The sequence below is a fragment of the Elephantulus edwardii genome, unplaced genomic scaffold (genome assembly GCF_000299155.1).
Source record: "Elephantulus edwardii isolate Elephantulus edwardi_28Jun2011 unplaced genomic scaffold, EleEdw1.0 scaffold00219, whole genome shotgun sequence".
Classification (NCBI taxonomy): Eukaryota; Metazoa; Chordata; class Mammalia; order Macroscelidea; family Macroscelididae; genus Elephantulus; species Elephantulus edwardii.
Window position 1 is genome coordinate 2,390,144 of NW_006399969.1, and position 23,797 is coordinate 2,413,940.

General features: G+C 39.9%; 1 protein-coding gene across 1 annotated transcript in view; it reads right to left on the minus strand.

The window, feature by feature from the left end:
- Positions 1-21,152, minus strand: part of SDCCAG8 (serologically defined colon cancer antigen 8) — a 354,236-nt gene extending 333,084 nt beyond the window's left edge. The window contains exons 1-4 of the mRNA XM_006898076.1: positions 21,008-21,152; positions 20,240-20,325; positions 10,565-10,675; positions 6,874-6,996 (exon numbers count right to left, since the gene is read on the minus strand). Coding sequence (XP_006898138.1) covers positions 6,874-6,996; positions 10,565-10,675; positions 20,240-20,251 — 246 coding nt within the window. The 5' untranslated portion in view covers positions 20,252-20,325; positions 21,008-21,152. The remainder of the gene's footprint in view (positions 1-6,873; positions 6,997-10,564; positions 10,676-20,239; positions 20,326-21,007) is intronic.
- Between the last annotated feature and the right edge of the window lie 2,645 nt (positions 21,153-23,797).

A 23,797-nucleotide genomic window follows, 5' to 3' on the forward strand; every position in this document is an offset into this window, starting at 1 on the left:
TATATAAAAAGAACATATGTTTGCTCTAGTGGACTTGTTTCTATTTTCTTCCCCTTCAATTTGAACCTGCATATAAGTAGTTTATTATCTATTTGACAGTTAGCCTCTGGCCTTGTTTTGACTACTGATACTGAACTTCTCCATCAATTCTTTTTCACAGATATAGTCAATCTGATTCTTATGCAGTCTATTAGGTAAGGTCCATGTGCATAATCATCATTTATGGTTTTTTGTTTTGTTTTGTTTTGTTTAAGGATTCTGAAGCTTCTTCTGACATACTTTGGACATATTAAAGGATGGACCGGTCCTTTGAGAGGGACATCATGCTTGGTAGGGTGAAGTAACAGTGCTGGCGAAGAAGACCCTTGATGAGATGGATTGATTCAGTCTTTGAGGCAATGGGGGTAGGAGTGTCAGAGACAGTAAGGTTGGCACAGAGTAGAACAGGATTTAGGGCTCTTGTACATAGGATCACTATGAGTCACAAGCAACTCGATAGCACAGAACAACAAGATTTGCAATGAATAAATCATTCATTGTACAAAATTCATTCTATTTCTAGTCTCATATCTGTCACCCATAGCCATATGTTCCAAGTACCATTCCTGCTTTTTTTGTTTCTAACTTTGCATTCTAGTCATCAACTATTATTAATGCATCTTGCTCACATATTAAATCAATTTCAGACTGCAAAAATTGGTATAAATCCTCAATTTCTTCATCTTTGGCTTCAGTGGCTGGTGTGTTTATTTGAGTAAGAATTATATTAACAGGTATTCCTTGTATGCATATGGATAGTGTCCTATCACTCATATTATTTCATTACAAGATAGAATTTAAAATGTTCTTTGTGATAATGCATGTGATATCATTTCTCTTCAATCTGTCACTCACTGCATTATAAATTATATGATTCACTGAGTTAGCAATTCACTGAATAGCTAATAGTAGTCCACTGCAACTAATGCCTAGCATGTTGATCTTTATTTTTATTTTTTTTTTAGCTAGCATGTTGATCTTTATGTATTTCATTTTTTACAACTTTCAATTTTCCTAGATTCATACTTTGTGCATTCTGCATTCCAATTATTAGAGGATTTCTGCAGCTGTTTCTGCTTGTTTTGAGGTTTGCCACATCAGCACATGAAGTTCTTTCATTCAGTGAAAGCTTTAATCCATCCTCATCACGAAGGCAGACTCTATCTGGAGAAGGCAGGTCTTCCCCAGTCACATTTTGAATGCCTTCCAAATTGAGGGATCATCTTCTGGCACTCTATTCACAATCTTCTTCCATTCTCCATAGGGGTCTTAAAAACCTGTTCTTTCAAAAGTGAATGGCCATTCCTGCTTCTTAGTCTTAGTCAGGAAGCTCCATTGAAACCTGACCACCATGGGTGATCCTGTTGGTATTTGAAATACAGATGACAAAGCCTCCAACATCACCACAACAAATACACTACTACTAGCATGGCAAACTGACAGATCAGTGGAGTGGAGTGGTGGCGTGTGCGCACACACAGGGGCATAGTTTACAGAAATTACTTAGACATCTAAACTCAGTCACTGGATCTGAAGGCTAAGAACCTCACAGGACCTGCAGGTCAACTGGTAAACACAGTTCATAAAAAGATAATGTTCTGCATCCAGGTGTGGTGAGTAAGATCTGGCATCTAAAAGCCTGTCAGTAACCATCTAAGAAGCAACTGTTAGTCTTTTCCCTCCCTAAGTATAGGAGAAAGGAGGCAATTTCTCCAAGAGACTGATGATCCACATGATCCACCGCCTCTTCTAAGTGGAAATCTGAAGAACTAGATGGGTACTTAGCTACCTTTATCAACCCTTCGGACCAAGAGCCTGCAAAAGATGGTCCAGTTAGAATTGTTAGAACAAAATAACCACCAAAACATGGTCAGACTCACTGGTCAGAAGAGACTAGAGGAAATCCTTGGAACAATTGTCTGAGATTATCTTTTTTTATTGAAAACTGAAGAAACTCCAGAGTAGTATTCTTTCAGGCCAATAATAGGCAAATGTTGTTGTTAATGTGCTGTCAGTTTGGAACTGACTCATAGCTGGCCTTCTAGTAGCTTTTCAGTGTATAACTGATGTGGAAAGAGATTGTCCATTTTACTCACAAAGAGTAGCCGGTGGATCCAAACCACCTGCCTTTGGGTTGGTAGCATGGCTCCTCAGAACTAGGCCACTATGTTTTATGTGCCATTGAGTTGCCTGCGATTCATAGTGACCTTTTGTACAATAGCTCTGAACCTCACCCTATGCTGAGCCAATCTCACCATCTCCAACACATCTACCCTCATTATCCCAGTAACTGTCAATCCACCTCATCCGGGATCTTCTTCTCCTGGGTTGTCCCCAGCTCAAAGGAATCAATTCTTCTCTGTCATCTTTAGTCCTCATCTAGCTCTCTGATGCTTAGCAAGTAATTGTGAAGACTATGGCCTGAATCAGGCGCACCTGTCTCTAGACTGACACTGTTGTTCTTTAACACTACGGAGAGGTCCCTGGCAACAGACTTCTCTAATTCAATTTGTCTTTTAATTTCTTGACTGCTGGTGCCACGAATGTTGATTGTGGAGCCGAGAAAGCGGAAATTGTTAACAAGCTCAATATCTTCTCCATCTAACATGGTGCTGCCAATTGGCCCAGTGGTGAGAATCTTTTTCTTCTTGATGTATTGAAGACTGCAGTCCTTGACCTTCTGCAGCAAACACTTCAGGCCACTTGAGCTCCCTAATAGATACAACTATTAAATGAATAACATATGTGGAAAATGTGCTCTTGAGGACAATCAACTGCAGAAGAATGGCAATATTACCCCAAAACCAAAGGTGAAAAGACCAGGAGGGATGGGAAACAGAATAAACAGAAACAATGAACTAGGAAAGAAATGGAAAGAAACACACTGTGGAAATTGCAACCAATGTCACAGAACAATTTGTATATGGACTGTTTTACTTGACCAAACTTGTTTGCTAGATAAACTTTCACTGACAGGACAATAAATGTAAAAAAATAGACAAGAACCAGGTATCAGATTCTATACAAGAATCCTGATCAAAATAGGGGTGTGGGGAGGATAAGAAATAAAATTTAGGGGAGTTCGGGTGGCCTAGTGGGAAGACGCTGCACTGCAATCCCAGAGGTACATGGTTCAAATCCACCAGATGCTCTGCTGGAGAAGGAAGGGCAATCTCCTCCTGTACCAGTCAGATCCGATTTGCCTCCACAATCAACACTCTTAGTACCAGCAGCCAAGAAACCAAAAGATGGGTTGCATTGGGAGAGTCTGCAGTCAGAGACCTCTCCAAAGAACTGAAGAGCAACAATGTCACTCTGGAGACTAGGTGTGCCTGATCCAGGCCATACTCTTCACAATTATTTGTTATATGTCAGAAAGTAGGACAATGGCTAGGGATGATAGAAAGAGAATTAATGTCTTTGAGCTGTGCACTAGAGAAGAGTATTGAATATACCATGGACTGGTAGAAGAACAAACAGGTTCATCCTAGAAAGGGAGAAACCAGGCTGCTATTTGGAGGAAAAGATTCTGATATTTTGTCTGACATACTCTGGGCATGTTGCAAGGAGGGACCAGTCCTTGGAGAGAGACATCATGCTTGAAAGAGTGAAGGGACAGCACAAGAGAGAAAAGACTCTGGATGAAATTGATTGCTTCGTTACTGGGGCAATGAGGGTAGGTGTGTCAGAGACAATAAAGTTAGCACAGGATAGAGCTGGGTTCAGGGCTGTTGTACATAGGGTCACTATGTGTAGGAAGCTACTCAATGGCACATAACAACAACAACAAGAACAAGCTAAATTGGCAATGGACTCAAAAGGTTGTATAAGAATGTTAGGGGACAGAGAGTTTGAGATAGCAACAGCAGAATAATTTGGAAAAGGGAGACAAGAGTAGTAGCAGACCATGAAAGATGCAATCTACATCATTCAATTATATAAAGAGAAATCACTGAGGTGGTGTATCTTTGATTGTGTATACTTTTGCTGTTGCTGTTGTTGATTGCCTTCTAGTCGAGCACGACTCATAGCGACCCTACAAACAAAAGGCCTGAAGCTCCTCTACAACTACAGATATTTAACAAAGTCCATAGGTTTTCTGAAGGCATGTTATTGAGGAAGTGGATACTTTTGCTGAGATGAAAATACATTTTAAAAAGGAGATCAAACTGAGTGGTAGAGCTGCAACAATAATTTAATTATATTCATTTTCATGTGTATGCTAAAATAAAACATAAAGACTCGACCCTTTAAAGCCTTGTCCTTTCTAGAATTCTGGCTGTGCTTTTCTTGGCAGATCTTCCCTTGTTCAACTGTAAGGCATGTGTGCTTTTCCCACTATTTCCTTCCCTTTCCACATTAGTGCTCACTTCTCTTGTCTGATTCACTTGTCTGACCAACTTCCTTTTACATTTCACTTCCCCTTCTTCCATTTCTTGGCCACTGTATAAACACTGAGGACTATGAATAATTGAGGGAATGCTTGCTTACTGACTACATAGTTGGGAGGAAAGCAAAAGGATAAACTTAAATATAGTTGCTTGTAAGCATTTTCTTTTTTTTTAATTTAATATTTTTTTTATTGGGAAAAACATATTGGGGGTACAAGGAGGTGGGGGTTGGGGGCAGAAGGGTGAGGATGGGTGGGATGCAGTTGCAGAGCTGCACAGTTTGGTCGGTGGGGGGAGCAGGTGAAGGAAATGATGAGGGTCCAGTGGGGACCAGATGCTACAGAGGAATGACAAGCATTTTCCAATAGTAATTAAACCAACTGACTTACTGAATTGGGAACTGGATGCCGACTCTCTGGCTTCTTCATGCTGAACAGGGGCACAGATATAAAGGGGGGAAGGGAGGATGCTTTATCACCTTACTGGTGGTCTTGGGTTACAGCTGCTTGCCTTCTTGCTCCTGAGGGCCACGATGGTTCGCCCCGAGCCGGGGGCCAAGCGCAGCCTGCCCCGGGCAGAAGGCCACGATGGCTCGCCCCGGGCAGAGGGCCGAGGGCAGCCCGCCCCGGGCAGAGGGCTGCGACGGCTCGCCCCAGGCAGGGGGCCGAGGGCAGCCCGCCCCGGGCAGAGGGCCGCGACGGCTCGCCCCAGGCAGGGGGCCGAGGGCAGCCCGCCCCGGGCAGAGGGCCTCGACGGCTTGCCCCAAGCTGGCTTCTAAGCATTTTCCTTATGGCTTCTCTTTAAATTTACATAAAGATCATGAGCAACTAGGATTATTTTAGTCATTACTATTAATGACCATATAAATCTTCAGAAACACATGTGTACACTGAACAAAAAATAGCTGATTACATACAAAACTTAACTGCAGAAACAGAAGCACCAGTCAGCATACTTTACTATTCAGAGTTAATTTAATTAGCACCATCAGCTGCTTCTAAGTGCCAAAATCTTACACACAACTCAAGGAATACAAATGAGAAACTATGTATCAGCTTATAAAACATTTCAAAATTAAAACAGGGAATCTAGGGAAAGCATCAAGGCATAATGACAAAGTTACAATCACCAAAGTCCACTGCCAAGCTGCAACAGACAAGGAGCAAAACTTCCTCATGGAAACTTGAATTTGTCTCAAAAAGCAGAACAAGCTATGATTAACTGCCTCCTGCAGCACAAGAGTGAAAAACAGTTTTTAAAGCAACAGTATCTCTGATAAATCACTGGGAGATAATAAGTTGAAGTGCTGCTTAAGTATCATCACAAGAATTTCCCAGCACAGAATTACTGAAACCATCCAAGCCACTGCTCCTCAAAATTTCATCCATCAATATTCACTTTTGGGAAACTTGTTAACAAGCTCATCTTCTGAGAACTCAACAGCTGGATCAAACTCTTAAGGTAGACAGCCCAGAAATCTGCACAGTGAGCGAACACCCTAAATGAAGGTTCCTCTATGTTAAAGTATAATAACTCCTAATATATAGGGCAATTTTCTCAAACTACTCCTAAAAAACAAACAAACAAAACCCTTAAGAACTATCAGGTTGAGGGGGCTCTGGTTGCCTAGTGCCAAGAAGCTGCACTGCAATCCCTGAGGTGAGTGGTTTGAATCCACTAGATGCTTTGCTGGAGAAGGAGAGATAATGTCCTCCTGTATCAGTCAGATACAATTTGACGGTACATGCACAAAAAATAATAAAATAAATTTTTTTAAAAAAGAACTATCAGGTTAAGCTGCAGAATACTCCAAAATTACTTGCTAAAAGTCAGCTTGCTAGGAACGAAGCTAAAATTAGTATTTTAATCTTCTGGCCTTCAGCCAATGTTCTTTCTGCTATACCAGGCTGCTAATTCTATTTGCTGGATTTATTTAGGGAAATAAAACAGAAACCTAAGGTAACATTTTCAGCAGCTTCTAGATTTAACACACATTCTTCCTATGTAAGACATTTCCTTACTTTCAAAGGGGCTTTTTTCATATGGAAGAAAAAAAACAACAACCCACCCCCAAAACTATAAATGGGAAGCTCAGATAGGAAATGAGAGTGGATATGAAGCATAGCTCCATATAATTTTATTTCAGGATACATTCTACCACAGTGAATTTTAATTTTTGAGGCCTCAATAAATCTCAGCATAGTACTTTTCCCAAGCTTCCAACAGCTAAGAACCTAAAGAAAATTGAGGGAGGGAGTACAATGGGAACAAAAAAAAGAACAAACATTAACAGAGGTAAAGTACCTTCTTATTTTACAATTTGAGACTCTCCCAGCATCAGTGTACATTTATACAAACTTTATTTTAGGTATGAATTTTGGCCTCAACCTCTCTGCCAAATAAGCAAACTAATAAACAATTTATAGCTTTAAGAAATGCTCACAGATGCATCCTGAAGTGTTTGTTCTCTCACTGTTTCTTCTCTTTGAGATTTCAACTCTTGCTGGAGCCTGTCATTTTCAAGAACAACTACTTGTATTCTGCTTTTCATTCCAGAGAGTTCCTCCTGTAAGAAACAGAACAAACATTAAACATGACCAGTATTCATAAGCACTGCTTTTCTTTGTTGATTATCAAGGGGTTTACAATAATAAAAAGCATGAGAAGCTTAGTATTATTTTTCAAAATATCATAACTGTATTTAGACAAGGCAATTCAAAACTAGCTATCACACACAGACAAGGTGGGTTATGTGGTACAGCACGTACTGATGACCTTATCTCATAGTGTGTGGCTTCTGACAATTTTATTTTCTCCAAGGGATTGAGGTTTATAGAAAGGCTTTCATTAACATGCTTACCTAAAAGATTTTTCAGGATAAAACAGACATTAAGATATATTTAGATATATAATTAAGATATATTATCATCCATGATCAAATGCCAGCAACCTACTAAAAATCAACACAGATTTTAAAAGTAGAGCACTCTGGGATAGAAAGGATGATAAATTAAAAAGCTCATCTATGGCCTGGTTGATAGCTATGGAAAGGCATTAGGTCTTTTGTTCATAGGTCACTATGGGTGGACTTCGACTCCACAGCAATCAGCAACACAACAACAATGGCGTGATAGCTAAAGGTAGCTGTGAATAATAGAGTTCTTCTGAGAGTTAGAGATAACATGTTTCCTTGGCCTTGCACCATATAATACGAGGAAGTACAGCTAAATAACAATGCAATCTCTAATCTAGGTCAAATCATTCTGAAGAAAACATGTCAAAATGCTGATATAAATTGACAGTAAAATGCTTAATCTTAATTATTAGTGTAATAAACATTATGTAATACATACAAATTACTTATTCAGAAAAAAAACAAAGCTATAATTAAAAGTCTTTCTAGACCTCTGAATCCCAACTCTTTTGTTAAATTTTTTCCACAAACAATGACTTTCAAGGCTTCCACAATCTTCCACTTTACCAGTTCAGCTCTATTTAATTTATTTCTAAGGTATACTTTCCATCATAGGGAAACAGACCAGCTTCTGGTCCCACAAAAAAAGCACATTCATCCTTAATCTGTGTCCTTTCATTGTTACTATTCTCTTCATTTCCTTCTTTCACTTCTTACCTTTCATTGTCCTCTGTCAGCCTAAATGATTTCCGTTTAAACTAGTTCAAAATCTTGTGTTCCCATAAATACATTAAAGTTAATATTATTAACTTTGGGTAGCATTCTTCTCGTACCATAATTAAAGCTTGCACCACGCAGGGAAGGTCTCTACAGCACTGCTGGGTGTAGGTGGTAGCACTCTTTCCTTAACTAGATGGTAACTTAATTCTATTTGCTAGTCTGATGGTAATTTTTGCCTACAATATCTTAGAGGAAGATTAATGGAATGATTCCTAGGATATCAGATGAGTTACACTGGTAATCCAAGAATGTCACTGTTGTTAAGTGCTGTCCAATCAAGTATGACTCATAGTAAATCTGTAAGCAACAGATCTGAACTCTTTCGTATCCTGTGTATCCATATCATACTCCATACACTTGAGCCTATTGCATCAGACACGATATCAATCCATCCCATTGAGGGTCTTCCTCTCCTTTGCTGACCCTCCACCTTTCCAAGCATGATGTTCTTTTCCAAGGAATAGCCTCTCCTAACAACATGTCCGAAAAAATGAAGCTTCACTATCTATGTCTACAAAGAATACTCTGACTTCACATTCTTCAAGATGTATCTGTTTGTTCTTACGGCCATCCATAGGATATTCAGCACTCTTCTCTACCACCACAACTCAATACATGAATTCTTCTTCTGTCATCCCAATTTACTGCCCAGCTCTCAGATGCACAGCCTGTGATCAGACAGGCTGTGGCTTGAATTAGGCTCATCTTCATCTTTAAACTGACATCACTGTTTTTCAGGACTTTGGAGAGGTTCCTGACTACAGACTTTCCCAGTGCACTATGCCTCTTGATCTCCTGACTGCAGGTACCAAGAGTGTTGATTATGATCCAAGCAAGATGAAATCATTGAAAATTTCAATCTTTTCTCCTTGTTATTGTTGATGATTGTCATGGAGTTGAGCAGAACCCATTGCGACCCTATGAACAAAAGAGCCAAAGCCTTTCTATAAGCTTTGTCATTTCTCAAAGTTCATAGAGTTTCCAGAGGCATGTTGTTTAGGATGTGGATGCCAATCCTGCCTCCAAACTTGTCTTAACTGGGAGCTCCACCAAACATTGTCCACCATGGGTAACTGTTACAGGATTTGACACCACAATGGCGTAAGATTCAGCATCACAGCAACTCCAGGTTACTGATTTCCACCCACTCCCCTGGCCCCCGAAACAAAGAGAAAATGACAAGTTAAGATCAGGAACACTCTTGTAAAATCAAGACAATAATAAATGTTTCTTATGCTATATTGACCTTTACCAAAAGCCAAAATATACTCAATAGCCCATATAAATAACATCACAGTCTGATGATACACTGACAATAAGAAAAGACAGGGAAAAACAAACAAGCAAAAAACCCATTAATACATTTTGGGAAGGCAGAAAGCCTCCAGTGGTATTCATGACATACTAAACTGCATATAATAAAAAATAACCATCCAATGTTATAAACTACAGGTGATCCATTTGGTTTTCTGGTCTTTATTGTTGGTGTCCTCTGTGAGCCACAGTAATTATTTAAGGTCAAGATAAGGCACTTCATACTGACAACAGAACAAACTGAATTTACCAGCTTAGAACCTCTGCTTGTTGCACCAGTGCCAGTACACTGACAGACGCAGGACAATAATCAGTCTTAGTATTTCCAAGCCTTTGCCATTTACAGCAGGAGAAAGATGGGAAGTCTCCTCCTGTGTGATTTACTGCCTCTGAAACCAGCTAGCAGTTCAGGTATGGATCAGTTCTGACCTGATGTCACAAAACAACAACAACAAGCTAATGTAAATGTCATGGAAAGGAAAAAAGACTCCTAAAGCCAAAAGCACCCTGTGAATTATACAGAGTTATCGAGCCACCTGAGAACTTGGGTTATCAGAAGGACAGGATCAAGAGTTCTTTCCCCAAGCTTGTGTAACACATCAGTACTTCAAATCATAGGTTGTCGTTGTTATTAGCTGCCCTGGAGTTGATTACAGCTCATGGTGACCCCATGCAGGAAAACAGCAGGACTGTTCCATAGGGCTGTGCAAGCTGCGCCCTTTGGAAGCAGACAGCCAGGCCTTACTGTGGAGGCACCTCTGTGTGGATGTGGACCACCAACTTTTGCGTTGGTAGTCCAGTGCTTAATGATTTACACCACCAAGGACTCTCTTTAATTACATGTTGTTGTTACTGTTGTATGTCATCAAGTTGGAATCAACCTGTAGCTGTTCCTCCAGTGGCTTTTCAGAAGCAGTAAATCATACAAGAGGAAAGGACCCATCTTCTCCCACGGAGCAGCTGGTGGATTTGAACCGCAAACCTGTGAGCTGGCAGCATAATTCCTTACCACTAAGCAATCAGCGCTAAGGATGATAACTCTCAATACATTGTTATGAAAATAAAATTAACAGCAATTGTTTTCATACAATGACTAATAAATAATCACTTTTAATGAGAAACTTACCTTGCAGAATTTTACTTCTGCCTCTAGGTGTTGAATGTATTGAGACTGGTCATTAATGATAGGGATGAGATTGTGCAAAGTAGGAATATTGTTTTCCTCATCTGATGAGTTCTAAGGTAAAAAGTCCAAGATAAAGTATGTTAGAGTTAGCAAGGCAACATTATATCCTTTCCACACTCAGTTTAGCACTGCTGTGACATATACATGGAGGAGAAGCAGATTATGTGATGAATATTTACCCCTTATAAATATTCCACAAATGGGCAGGATCTCAAGAAAACTCAAACTTGTTGTCCTTGAGTCAGAAACAAGTCAGAGCTGACATTTCATTGGGCTCCATGGCTGTAAACTTCATGCAAAGCGATTTGCCATCTTATTCTCAGGGGGAACAGGTGCATTCAAACAGTCAGAGAGCCTGTGCCTTCTGGTTAGTGCACACTCCCTACAGGCGAGGCCTCCAGGGCTCCCTTGAGAAGATTTAAGGATGCTTAAAGAAAGTAAAAGTAGCTCTAAAAACCCTCAGCAAATGCAAGATGAGATAGGGTAATGTTCAAAACCTTTTGAAAATGTGTCTGTTATCTCATTCACTAATGTTGAGACACAGAGGGACAACCCTCTTCGAGAAAATACCATGACATTATGCTGAAAGAATTAATTTAGTTTCATAAGGATAAATCTGCAGATGGTCATTATTGTAAAAACAGAAGGATAACAAGTAAAATGTGTATGAAGACCTAAGCGGTGAAGGGGTGGGAACAAAGAGGTGAAGGTGGGCAGATGGGGGGGATATCACAGGGTCATACAATCTGGTCGGTAAAAGGAGGGGGGTAAAGAAAATGTGAAAGATGAAGAGGATCTGGAAAGACAGGGTAATGGTGAGCACAGTTAACAGTGAATCATTTTATAAAGCATAATTAGAGTGATTGCATGAAACACAACCTGAATGAAAGATAATATGAAACACAATGTATGCACTTTGTATGCAAACAAATGTAAAATTTTTTAAAAAGTAAAAAAGAAAATGCCATGAAAGGAAAAAACTTTAATTAAGTGAATCACCTGTGGTGAAGTCTCTCTCAGGGAGGAGTGATAGGGAATGGCAAAGGACACATTGACAAAGGAGATTAATCAGAACTGGCTTTGACAAGCACTGTGGCAATTGGACAATTAAAACAGACATTCGGGGGGAGGGGAGAAGAACAAACTGGGGAGGAGAGTAGAGAAAATAGCACAACAATGAATGAATGAAAACCCAAAATCTCTGTAAATGTTCATTAAAATTAATAAAATTTATTAATAAAAAAGTGAATCACCTGTGGTAGGTAGAAAGCAATAATGTCTAATCATCTTCTAGTAATAAAGTGAATTCCACAAGTTATATAAATATGAATTATTACTATGTTTACACGGAGAAAAATTAATGGTAAAAAATAAATATCCTGGAGGAAATGTGCAATAAAGTTACTTGTATTGACCTTAAAGGGTGTATTATATTTTAGATATCTGTATATTTTTCCCCCCTCTGCTTTGGCTTCACAGTACTCTAGTACTGTATTCAGAGTCTTTTCTGACTCTTTTCCATTTTGGCCTTTTCTTCCTCCTCAGTCTTCGTAATGACCTTTTGCACTCTTCCTGGATGATACTCTTGATATCCTCCCACAACTCATCTGGTCTTTGCTCATTGGTGTTCAAGGCCTCAAACCTGTTCCTGAGATGGTTCTGAAATTGAGGGAGGATAGACTCAAGGTCATATTTTGGTTTCCTGTGGATTTGATTTCATTTTCCTTAGCTTCAGCTTGAACTTGAATGGTGGGCTATTCAATAATCAGCACCTGACCTAGTTTTCACAGCTTATATTAAGCTGCTTCAGTGATTCTTTGCACAGATGTAATCAATCTGATTCTGATGCATACCATCAGGTGAAGTATATAACCTGCATAAAAAAACGTATTTGCCATTATTAAGTCGTTGATTGTGCAAAATTCAATCATTCTATCTCCAACTTTATTTCTGTCACCAAGTCCATGTTTTCCAACTACTGATCCTTCTTCTCTGTTCCCAACATTTGCATTCCAGTCACCCACTATTATTAATGCATCTTGATTACATGTTTGATTGATCTCTGACTGTAAGAGCTAGAAGAAGTCTTCTATTTCCTCTCCTTTGGCTGTTGGTGCATATATCTGAATGATAGTGGTATTCACTGGACTTCCTTGTATGCATATGAATATTATCCTATCACTCACAATATTGTATTTCAAGATGGATATAGAAATGACTTTTTTAACTATGAAAGCAGCCCCATTTTCCTCACCTTTTCATCTCGAGAGTAATAGATCATATGATTGTCTGACTCAAAATGTTCCATGCCTGTCCATCTCACCTCCGCAATACCTAGCATGTCAGTATTTAAGCATTCCACTTCTTCCTTAACAATATCTAATTTTCCTACATTCATGGTTCTTACATTCCATGTTCCAATCACTAGTGTCTGCTTACAACTGTTCCTCTTCCTTTGTATTTCCATACTTGAAAGCTCCACCTCAGTTGCCAAGTTAGTTTACGTGTGTTCTGTTGTTGCTATTTTGGAAGTGGATGGCCAATCCTTCCTAGTCTGTCTTAATCTGAATGTTCAGATTTAGAGAAGCATCTGACAGACAAGCATTTTACAGAAAAAGCAGATGAAAGATACTTCCTCCAATTGTGAAAGTAACCATTAGTTTCCAAAGCAGAGGGAAGAATTCAAGACATTAAAGAGCTAAACAGAAGATTTCAAAAGGCAGCGTGTGAAGACAAAAGTATTACAATGAAATGTGCAAGGAGCTGGCATCAGAAAATCAAAAAGGCCAAACATGCTCAACATTTATTAAGCTCAGGGAACTGAAGAACAAATTCAAACCACGAGTTGCTATAATCAAGGATGTTTTGTTGTTGTTGTTAAGTGCTGTCGAGTCATAGGCGACTCATAGCGACCCTATGAACGAAAGTCCTTGACACTTGCGTGCATGACTTTCATCCTTTCTCCAGGTTCATAGGGTTTCTGGAGGCAAGCTATTTATTGAAGTGAATGTGACTCCTATTTCCAAGTTTGTTTTAACCAGGGAGCACCACCAAACTTTGTCCACCGTGGATAACCGCTATCGCATTTGACACATCAGTGTTATAGTGTTCAGTTTCACCGCGACCACAAGTTACCTCTGTGGACATGCCAGGGCTATACGACCTAGAAGAATGTTTGAACAAAAACAATAAAAACGGGCTTTAGGGCCACGGATTAGAGTCACCCACCTTTGCTTTGGTAAAAGATGCTTTAGGCAGACAATTAAATGATCCAGGAAGTAGTAAAAGATGATGGAAAGAGTATATAGAGTCACTGTACTGAAAGGAATTGGCAGACCCAGATGAATTTCATGAAACAGTATATGAACAAGAGCCTATGGTGATGAAGGAAGAAGTTCAAGCTGCTTTGAAGGAATTGGCAAAAAATAAGGCCCCAGGAGTAGACGGTATACCAACTGACATATTTCAACTAACAGATTCTGCCCTAGATATGCTCTCCAAGCTGTGCCAAAAAATCTGGAGGATAACCACTTGGCAAAATGACTGGAAGAGATCTATTATTTGCTCCCATTCCAAAGAAAAGTGACCCAACAGAGTGTGGAAATTATCAAACTATCACTGATATCACATGCAAGCAAGATCTGCTGAAGATTATCCAAAAACCATTAGAACAGCACATCAGGAAAGAACTGTCAGAAGTCCAGGCTGTGTTTAGAAAGGGTCATAGTACTAGGGATATTGTAGCTAATGTTAGATGGATCTTGGCTAAAAGCAGGGAGTAGCAGAGGGATGTCTGTGTTTCACTGATTATACAAAGGCGTTTGACTGTCGTAATCACAACAAACTGTGGCTGACTCTAAGAAGAATGGGAATCCCAGAACACTTGATTGTGCTAATGCGAAACCTATTCTTGGACTAGGAGGCAGTCGCTAGAACACTGCATGGAAACACTGCATGGTTCAAAATTGGGAAGGGCATACGCCAGGGATGTGTCCTGTCTCCATACCTTTTCAACCTGTATGTAGAACAGATCATCTGGGAGGCTGGGCTCTATGAGGAGAAATGCAGCATCAGGACTGGTGGAAGATCTATCAACAATCTGTGTATGCAGATGACACAACCTTGCTTGCTGAAACTGAGGAGGACCTGAAGCGCTTGCTGCTGAGGGTCAGGGACTGCAGTCTTCAATACGGGTTGAGGCTCAATGTCAAGAAGACAAAGATTCTCACCAATGAACCAACTGGCAGCATCAGGATGGATGGTGAAGAGATTGAGATTGTTCACAGCTTTAGTCTGCTTGGCTCCACAATCAACACTTTTGGCACCAGCAGCCAGGAAATTTAAAGACGTATTGCGATGGGAAAGTCTGCTGTTAGGGACCTCTCTAAAAACCTGAAGAGCAATGGTGTGTCTCTGGAGACTAAGGTGCATCTGATACAGGCCATGGTCTTTGCAATCATTTGCTATATATCAGAGAGCAGGACAATGACTCAGGATGAAAAAAGGAGAATTGGTGCCTTTGAGCTGTGATGCTGGAGTACTGAATATACCATGGACTGCTAAGAGAACAAACAGATTCATCCTGGAGAGGGTTAAACCAGGCTGCTTCTTGGAAGCAAGGATTCTAAAGCTTCATCTGACATACTTTGGACATGTTGCAAGGAGGGACCAGTTCTTGGAAAGGGATGTCATGCATGGGAGGGTGGAGAGACAGCGCAGGAGGGGAAGGCCCTTGATGAAATACATTGATTCAGTGACTGGGGTAATGGGGGTAGGTCTGTCAGGAACAATGAGATTGGCACAGGACAGAACCGTGTTTAGGGCTGTTGTACGTAGGTCCCTATGAGTCACAGACAACTTGACAGCACACAACAACATATTTTTTTTAATGAGCAGTAATATATATATTTCCTGTCAAAACTCTCTTAATTTTATTCTTATATAGCCTTATATTTTTGCAATGTCAAAGTGGCTAGAAAAAGTATGGTAAATAGTAAAATCCTCCTAAAAATTAGTTGTTGTTATTACTATACCATGTAATTACTACTCATAGACCGTAAACTCTAGTCATTTATATATATAAACAGACTGTGTATTTGTAAAGTTTATTGGGCATAATGAACTGATAATCTTGATGAAAGTATGCCTGCCTATCCTGAGTCAGTCTTATACAATATTACTGCTCTGTCTTTTAAAAGCTAATAAGATGTGTGAGTGCTCAATAAACACCACAATCATACTGCAAGTGCGCTGCAATCCAAAGGGCTTGTGGTTCGAATCTATCAGCTGCTCCGTGGGAGACGAATGGGCAATCTCTTCCCATGTGATTTACTGCCTCTGAAAATCCACTGAAGGGTCACCTATGGGTTGGTTTCAACTCAACAGTACACAACAAGAAGAGACTTACAAGCTTTTTACTCACCAGGAGCTTAATAACATTGAAGAAGTCAGATATAAGCTGTAGGATATTCATTAACTGATCAAAGTTATGTTAAAATAGTAATTTATATTTATAAACATGGAACATGAGTTTAAAAAGAGTGAGTGTTGTTGATTGGTGCTATCCTGCTGTCTCCAACTAATAGTAACCCTAGAAACAATGGGATAAAACAATGGACAAAACAGAAAGATGGGTTCAGTAATGTATCCTGCATTGAAACAGATGAGGGAGAAAACTGTTTAAAAGGGATATGTGATTAGGTATTTTTGTCATGACAGGAGTTTAGAGAGAAGGCTACATGGTGGAGTGGACCTGGGGGAGGGTTTGTAAAACAATGAAAGATTTTGTTTTACTTTTCCAAGAGGGTAGTGTACTAGAGGGGAGGGTTAGGAGGGGGAAAAGTACAATGAATGAATGGAAATCCAAAGTCTCTGTAAATTTTTAGTGAAATTTATAATGTTGTTGTTATGTGCCGTCGAGTCATTTGCGACTCATAGCAACCCTATGTACAACAGCCCTAAACCCTGGTCTATCCTGTGTCAATCGCATTGCCTCTGACACACCCATCCCAATTACCCCAGTCACTGAATCAATCCACCTCATAGAGGGTCTTCCCCTCCTGCGCTGTCCCTCTACTCTACCCAGCATGATGTCCCTCTCCAAAGACCTGTCTCCTTGCAAAATGTCCAAAGTATGTCAGACGAAGCCCCAGAATCTTTGTCTCCAAGGAGTAGCCTGGTTTAACCCTCTCTAGGATGAATGAATCTGTTTGTTTTCTTGGCAGTCCATGGTACAGTCAATACTCTTCTCCAGCACCACAGCTCATAGGCATCAATTCTCCTTCTGTCCTCCCTAGTCATTGTCCAGCTCTCTGATGCATAACAAGAGATTGCAAAGACCATGGCCTGTCACAACTATTGCCATGTTTGAACCAGATGCTGTCACTGTATCCAGAAGTCTCACGGAGGGTCTTCCTTTTTTCACATTGGCTCTCTACTTTATCAAGCAAGATATCCTTCTTCAGGGACTGTTCCCTCCTGGAATACTCTGGATAAAATGTCCAGAGTTCTCAAGAAGTTGTCTCACCACTCATCAGAAGTCTAATGAGTCCTCTGACCTTACTTCTTCCAAGACAGATATAATTTGTTCTTCTAAAACATCACAATATATTTCATATTCTTCATCAACACTGCAATTCAAATATGTCAATTCAATCTTCCTTCTTCTTTTTTTTCCAGCTTTCATATGCATTTGAGGAAACTGAAAATACTATGGCTTGGATCAGGCACACCTTAGTCACCAAGGTAACAGCATTCCTCTTAAGGAATATATTTACTGACTTTAAAGAGGTCTTTTGCTGCAGACTTTCCCAATGCTATAAGTTGAGTTTTTTACTGCTGCTACCACAGGTATTGATTGTAGATCCAAATAAAAGAATTCTTACCAATTCCAACCCTTTCTCCATTCATAATGATGTTGTTTATTGATTTTATCTGACTATATAAAAAAAAACCAAACCCAACCCTTGTTTGCTGTTAATGACTGCTTCTTGTTGAAGACCCTTCATAAGAATGATTGACTCCAGTGACCCCAACTTTGAGCTACAGCGTGAATGAGATCGTGAAGATTCATGGCTGTTGTTCATATGGTCACTATGAGTTGTAGTTGATCCGATGGCATCAACAACAATGACTCTTTCTCTGATTGTGAAGCTCTGTTCTTCTTCACATAAACCACCTACTCAGATTATTTGCTCTGTACAGAATGAATAAGTCTAGTGAAGTGAAACAACCCTAACACATGCCTTTTCCTGTTTTAACCCAGAGTAGGAAGTACTATTGCCATAAGGTATGTATTAATCATAAATGGCTGGAGTGAAGAGTCAGTATGAGGTTATGACATTTTAGCTTTGATTAAAGGAAAGTAGCTCATCTCCACAGTGTCCAACACATAAACTTTGGGTCCAACTATTGTCATACAGTGAAAATGCAAAGCACTTACTGCTGTTATAATACTTTATATTTGTATCAAACTTCATCTTCGTAATACAAAACTCTTATGAAAGAGAGGTGAAACCTTTTCTAGAGAGTGCATGATATGTCTGGATATACTCAAGGCTTAAGGCTTAGATTATTAATTTTACCAACTATGTAAAACAGTGATCTTTTATTCATCCTTATATCTGCCTTTAGCATACAACATTGCTTCTTTCAAGAACAATACATTCTGACAACACAGTTGTATAATCACACATTTTAAAAAGTGGAATAACATTATCTGTCAGTTTTGACACTTAACAGTATCACAAAGGAGGTATACTTATACTTGTTGTTGTGTACTGTTGAGTCAGAAGTGACCCTCAGCTGACCCTCAAGTGGGTTTTCAGAGGCAGTCAATCACAAAGGCAGAGACTGACCACTCTTACATAATTATAATCAGGTTAACTTCAAAAACAGCTCAGACTATTTTAATCTTAAAGGACGTAGGGTTGATCCAGCTGTTTGCTAAAAGGCTGCATTTACTAACAGACAAAGCTCAGCCTGATCCTTGCTCAAGTTGTCAGCCAGTGTATTTATTCTCTTGCAGACAAGCAAGGGAACTAGTTTTCATGTAAAATCTGCAAATGGCTCTGTCTGTTATTAAGAATTGGATTAGTACTTCTGATTTTTGAAATGGTTTTGACAATTTTGCATCTGAATCATCCAACTTTGTCCATTGCAATGACAATGATTGCTTTCTGTATTCTCATTTCCATCAGTACTGGAGGGATTTATGAAGTATGCTGGAAGTCGGATTATTATCATCTCTCCAACTAAAAAGAACTCCAAGACACAGAATTGGTCACTACTAAGTTGAAGCTGTCAAAACAGAGACACCAATAACTAACAACTACCTAGTTAATTTTACTTCAAATTTTATTAAACCCTAAATATTTTCAATCATATTAGTTTTTTAAAAAAATCTTCTTGAATTTTTTTTAGTAGAAATAAACTTTGGCTTTTAAAAGGGGGGAAATGATGCTGACTTGATGTCTAAAAAAGAAATCACTACAACATTATTTGTCTTTTTCACATGTTGTTCTCCTTTATATTTTATAACAGTTGTAAAGTAAATACACCAACCGTTCTCATTTCTTTTTTCAAATACATGGTGAATTAAACAGAATTCCTTGTGCAATGGAAGTAATTTTTCTCCATCTACTAATTAGAATTTTTTTTCTTTCAATGTTTTATTAGCATGCTTTGTATAGAATTTGTCTATAACAAAATAACCATGAGATATCATCTCACCCCAGTAAGAATAGCAAAATTTAACAGAACAGCAAGGTTGCGGAGAAACTGGAACCCTTATTCACTGTTGGTGTGAAATGGTGCAACCACTATGGAAGGTAGCATGGTGCTTTCTCAAAAAGCTGCAAACAGAAATACCATTTGACCCAGCAATTTCACTACTGGGAATATATCCTAAAGAAATGGTAACTGTCACCCAAGTAGCTTTATGTACACCCAAGTTTATCACAGCTTTGTTCACAATAGCAAAGAGCTGGAAACAACCCAAGTGTCCATCAAGAAATGAATGGATAGAGAAGCTGTGGTATATTCATACAATGGAATACTATGCTGCATTGAAAAATAAGGAACTAATGAAATATTATACAAAATGTGTGACCATGGAAGACATTATGCTGAGTGAAATATCTCAGTCATGAAAGGACAAATATTGCATAGTGCCACTGTTGTAAAATGGGACTGACATGGGGGTTGGGAGGAAACTGAGAGAAAAGGGGATAAATAATCTACACAGCATTGAAACAGACAAAGGAGAGAACTGTATTAAAGGAATATATAATTAGGTATTGTTGGTATGACAAGAGACCCGAATAAGAGCTGCATAGTAAAGTGGTCGGGGTGGGGGTAGGTTGGGGAATGACTGTATTAACAATGAAAGAACTTTTTTTAAAAAAAGATATCTGGGTGGAAGAGGGCAGGGAGGAAAATGTGCAACAATGAACAATTGAAAACTCAAGTTCTTTATAAACTTTCATTAAAATCTCAATTTAAAAAAAAAAAAGAATTTGTCTACACATGTCCTGAGAAAATGGCACAGTGAGACAATGGTAAAGTTAGAACACAGAAAATGAATGCTTCTGTCAGACTGCAAAAACTAATACTCACCAAAGGGGCCATTTTCCGTCTTCTTGACGGTGAAACCTCATTTTCCTTGGCTGTTTGTTGGCACAACAAAACTTTGAGTTGGTTAACTGTGGAGAAAAAACAATAGGTCTATTGATTTTTCTTGAGATTCATGTTTTATCAACACACACATAACCTTCTAGGCACCCAGGAAATATCACTTAAACATAGTTTATGCAGCACTACTCTGCTATTCACTGGGGATACAAAGACAAATATGGGAAGTGCTCTGCTTCTTAAGAGCTATAACTCTGGAGAGCAAGAAGGACATTGTTATCAGGACAAACCAATGTCATAAATCACTTGTAGACCTAGAACTACACACAACGTAACATGAAAAGGAACCAACCAGTTGTTCTGGTTTCCATCATGGAGAATGAATAGGAAGTCACCAATGAGAAAAGATGAGAGTCCTTTTAATTATGAGTCATAGAACATGTAAAAGCATTAAGAATCCTGGCCAAGATGTTGGTCTGACCAGAGAATAGGTACATGGGATGGATGGTTATCAGAGAAAAATGAAGCTGGAGAAGCAAGGTGGCATCATCTTACATACTGCCACATTATTCTAGGGAGTTTGAATCTTGAACTACAGAAACTGGAATGACAAAGTGGGGTGGGGGTGGGGTGGGGGGAGAAACAGCCAAGTGATGAAATGAGTTGATTTCTGCTCCAGAAAGAAAATGCTAGTGGTAGAATGGAGAAGGCTAAATATTTGCTCTGGATAGGACTAGCATTCACAACGCTCACCGGCATGGCTTTGTTGTAGTTCTTGCCAGGCAGTCCCCGGGTCCTCGTTTCCTGCACTGGGGCTAAAAGAAGCATCCAGTTCATCTTCTCTGGCTGTGGCATCCTGTTCTTTCAGGGCACACTGCAGTTGATGGATGCTCCCACTGACGCGTTCTACAACAAACATGATGGAAGTCAAGGCCAACTGAATATGGCTGTGCCACGTGGACACTTGCTTATGAAAACAGCTTCTATATATTTTCTTTCTTTAATTTTTTTAATTATATCTTGCCTTTTCTGGGGAGAGGGAAGGGGAGGGTAGAGAAAGGAAGAACAGTTCTACATTTCACTTGTAGAGGAATGTGCCACAGGAAGTGAGAGGGAAAAGTTCACAGGTTAGGGGTCAATCTTAATGTTCTCCAGTGTCCTCTGTCACCTCAGTGGCTGACATCCACTAGGTACAGCATCACCTCTTCCAACACCAAGTAAACAGAGAGGCTTCTTCTCCTCTAGAACTAAACCCCCACCCCCACCCCCATGCCACCTGAAGGCCCTGAGTTCTCAGAAGTGACAAGAGGAACCCAAGGACAACAAGTCTTGCCCATAGGAAGCCATTTTCCATAGCAGCCTGAGAAACCAGCTGTTTCTTCCATAAAGAGACATCCACTGCCTGACCCAAATTTTTGTCTGTGTAAGGGGCCACTCACTCATTCATTCAGGCAGGTAGTAGATAAAAGACAGTGGAGTATAAACTACATTGGCCTTTACTATAGAAATGCATCCCCTATGAATGTGTTTGACCAGTCAGAGGCAGGAAGGTGAAATTCCAAAATTATTTGGGACAATTCCAACCTAGATTCTCCCCTGCCTTTACTGAGGGTGAATTATTTCTGAAAGGAACGGCCATCACCATACACTAGAATAGGGTTTGGGGTGGAGTGTTTGGTTTGGTTTTTTTAATTGTAACTGATTTGGACACTGGCCTCAACAGACAGTGCTGCAATTTCTGGATTTTTCTTCCCTCTTTTATGCAGCAACTTGTCTTTGTTATTCAGACCCGTTTTGTCATTCACCAACAAGATGGTGACATTTCCATCTCTTTCTGCGCATGAATCTTCTCTTTGTCTCCTTGAAAGAATTAGTATTTGTGACATCACAATTACTGCTATTGCACAAGTTGAATCACAAATGTAGCTAGAAATGAGGCTTGAAAGTGCTCTTGGCGAGCTGCGTCCCATGGCTGCAGCTAAACTATTTAGTCCTCCAAGCACAAGAACTTAGACAGGAAGTTCATTCCTATGGTGACTCCTGGTGGGCAGTCAAAGCTGCCATACAGGAAGTGAGCTAGGGTGAGTCTCTTTCTCACTTCCGAAATCTGTCTGGCTTCTAGCACTTGCCTCTCCATTCCTTGACACCACAGCACATGTATCATTCTATCTGCGGCTCATGACTCTTCCTCTTTGGCCTGGATTTGACCAAAATTTGAAGAGTTGAAGTGTTTAAGATGTCAGCCAATTTGTACAGTCCTTATCTCCTGCAGTCTGACTTCATTTCATGCACAGATTGCTAGGGCAATGACTGCCAGTAGAACTGAAGTGTAAACTCAAAGTTACGCCACTGAGTCAGAACTATCTCACTACCTGACCTTCCAGTGGATGCCTTTGAGTCGTGGATTTGGAGAAAAGTCCTGAATATCCCAGGGACTGCCAAAAAAACAAATACATCAAAGAGAAAGTGCAACTGGGATGCTCTTTGGAGACAAGGATGGTAAAACTTTGCCTCCCATAGATTGGGTATGTTGTTAGAAAGGAATAGCCCTTGGAGAAGAACTTGCTGGAAGACCTTCAATGAAATGGACTAAGACAGTGACTGCAACAATGGGCTCAAGCAATCAGAACTGATGAGGGTGGCAAAGGATAGGGTAGGGTTCAGACCTGCTTTTCATGGGGTCACTATGAGTTGTACTCAACCCAAAGGCATCTGACAACAACAATAACAAGAAACCACACAGGAGGAGAAAGTACATTCTTTTCCTATGGAGCTGCTGGCGGCTTCGAACTACTAGAGAAGAATGGCCTTTGGGTTAATAGCATAAATCCTTACATGCAACACCAGAGCTCCCTAATGCGTGCATCAAATATGCTTAGTGTTCAACATAAAATAGCCTAAAGTATGTTACTTTGGGGAAGAGGCTTCATTTTACTGTAAGTAGAGAGGATTTTAGCTCTTGAGAAATGATCACTGGTGTAACTGTGATGCTGTGATCCGAAATGTTCAGCTGACAATTAAAAATTTGCGATGGCAAGAAGGGGCTGGCTAGAACAGAAAGCAACCCAGTTGTGAGGCCAAAATTAAATAGCCTCTGAAGGCATGATTTAGCATATAATAAAAGTCTAAATGAAAAAAAAAGCCCTAAACGCTCCATCTTAGAGAGCTTCGTGTTTGGTGAGAACATCTGGTGTTGGAGAACAGTGCCTCCTTTGGGACATGGAGCCTGACCCCGGGAACACTGCTGGACCTCACCCGATGAATCTCTTCACTTGTATGCTTTCGGGCTATTATAAATTTGTAGATCTAAGTTTGATATGTTGTTGTTGTTGTTATGTGCCGTCGAGTCGCCTGCGACTCATAGCGACCCTATGTACAACAGCCCTAAACTCCGCTCTGTCCTGTGCCAATCGCACTGTCTCTGACACTCCCATCCCAATTATCCCAGTCACTGAATCAATCCACCTCATAGAGGGCCTTCCTCTCCCGCGCCGTCCCTCCACCCTCCCAAGCATGATGTCCCTCTCTAAGGACTGGTCTCTC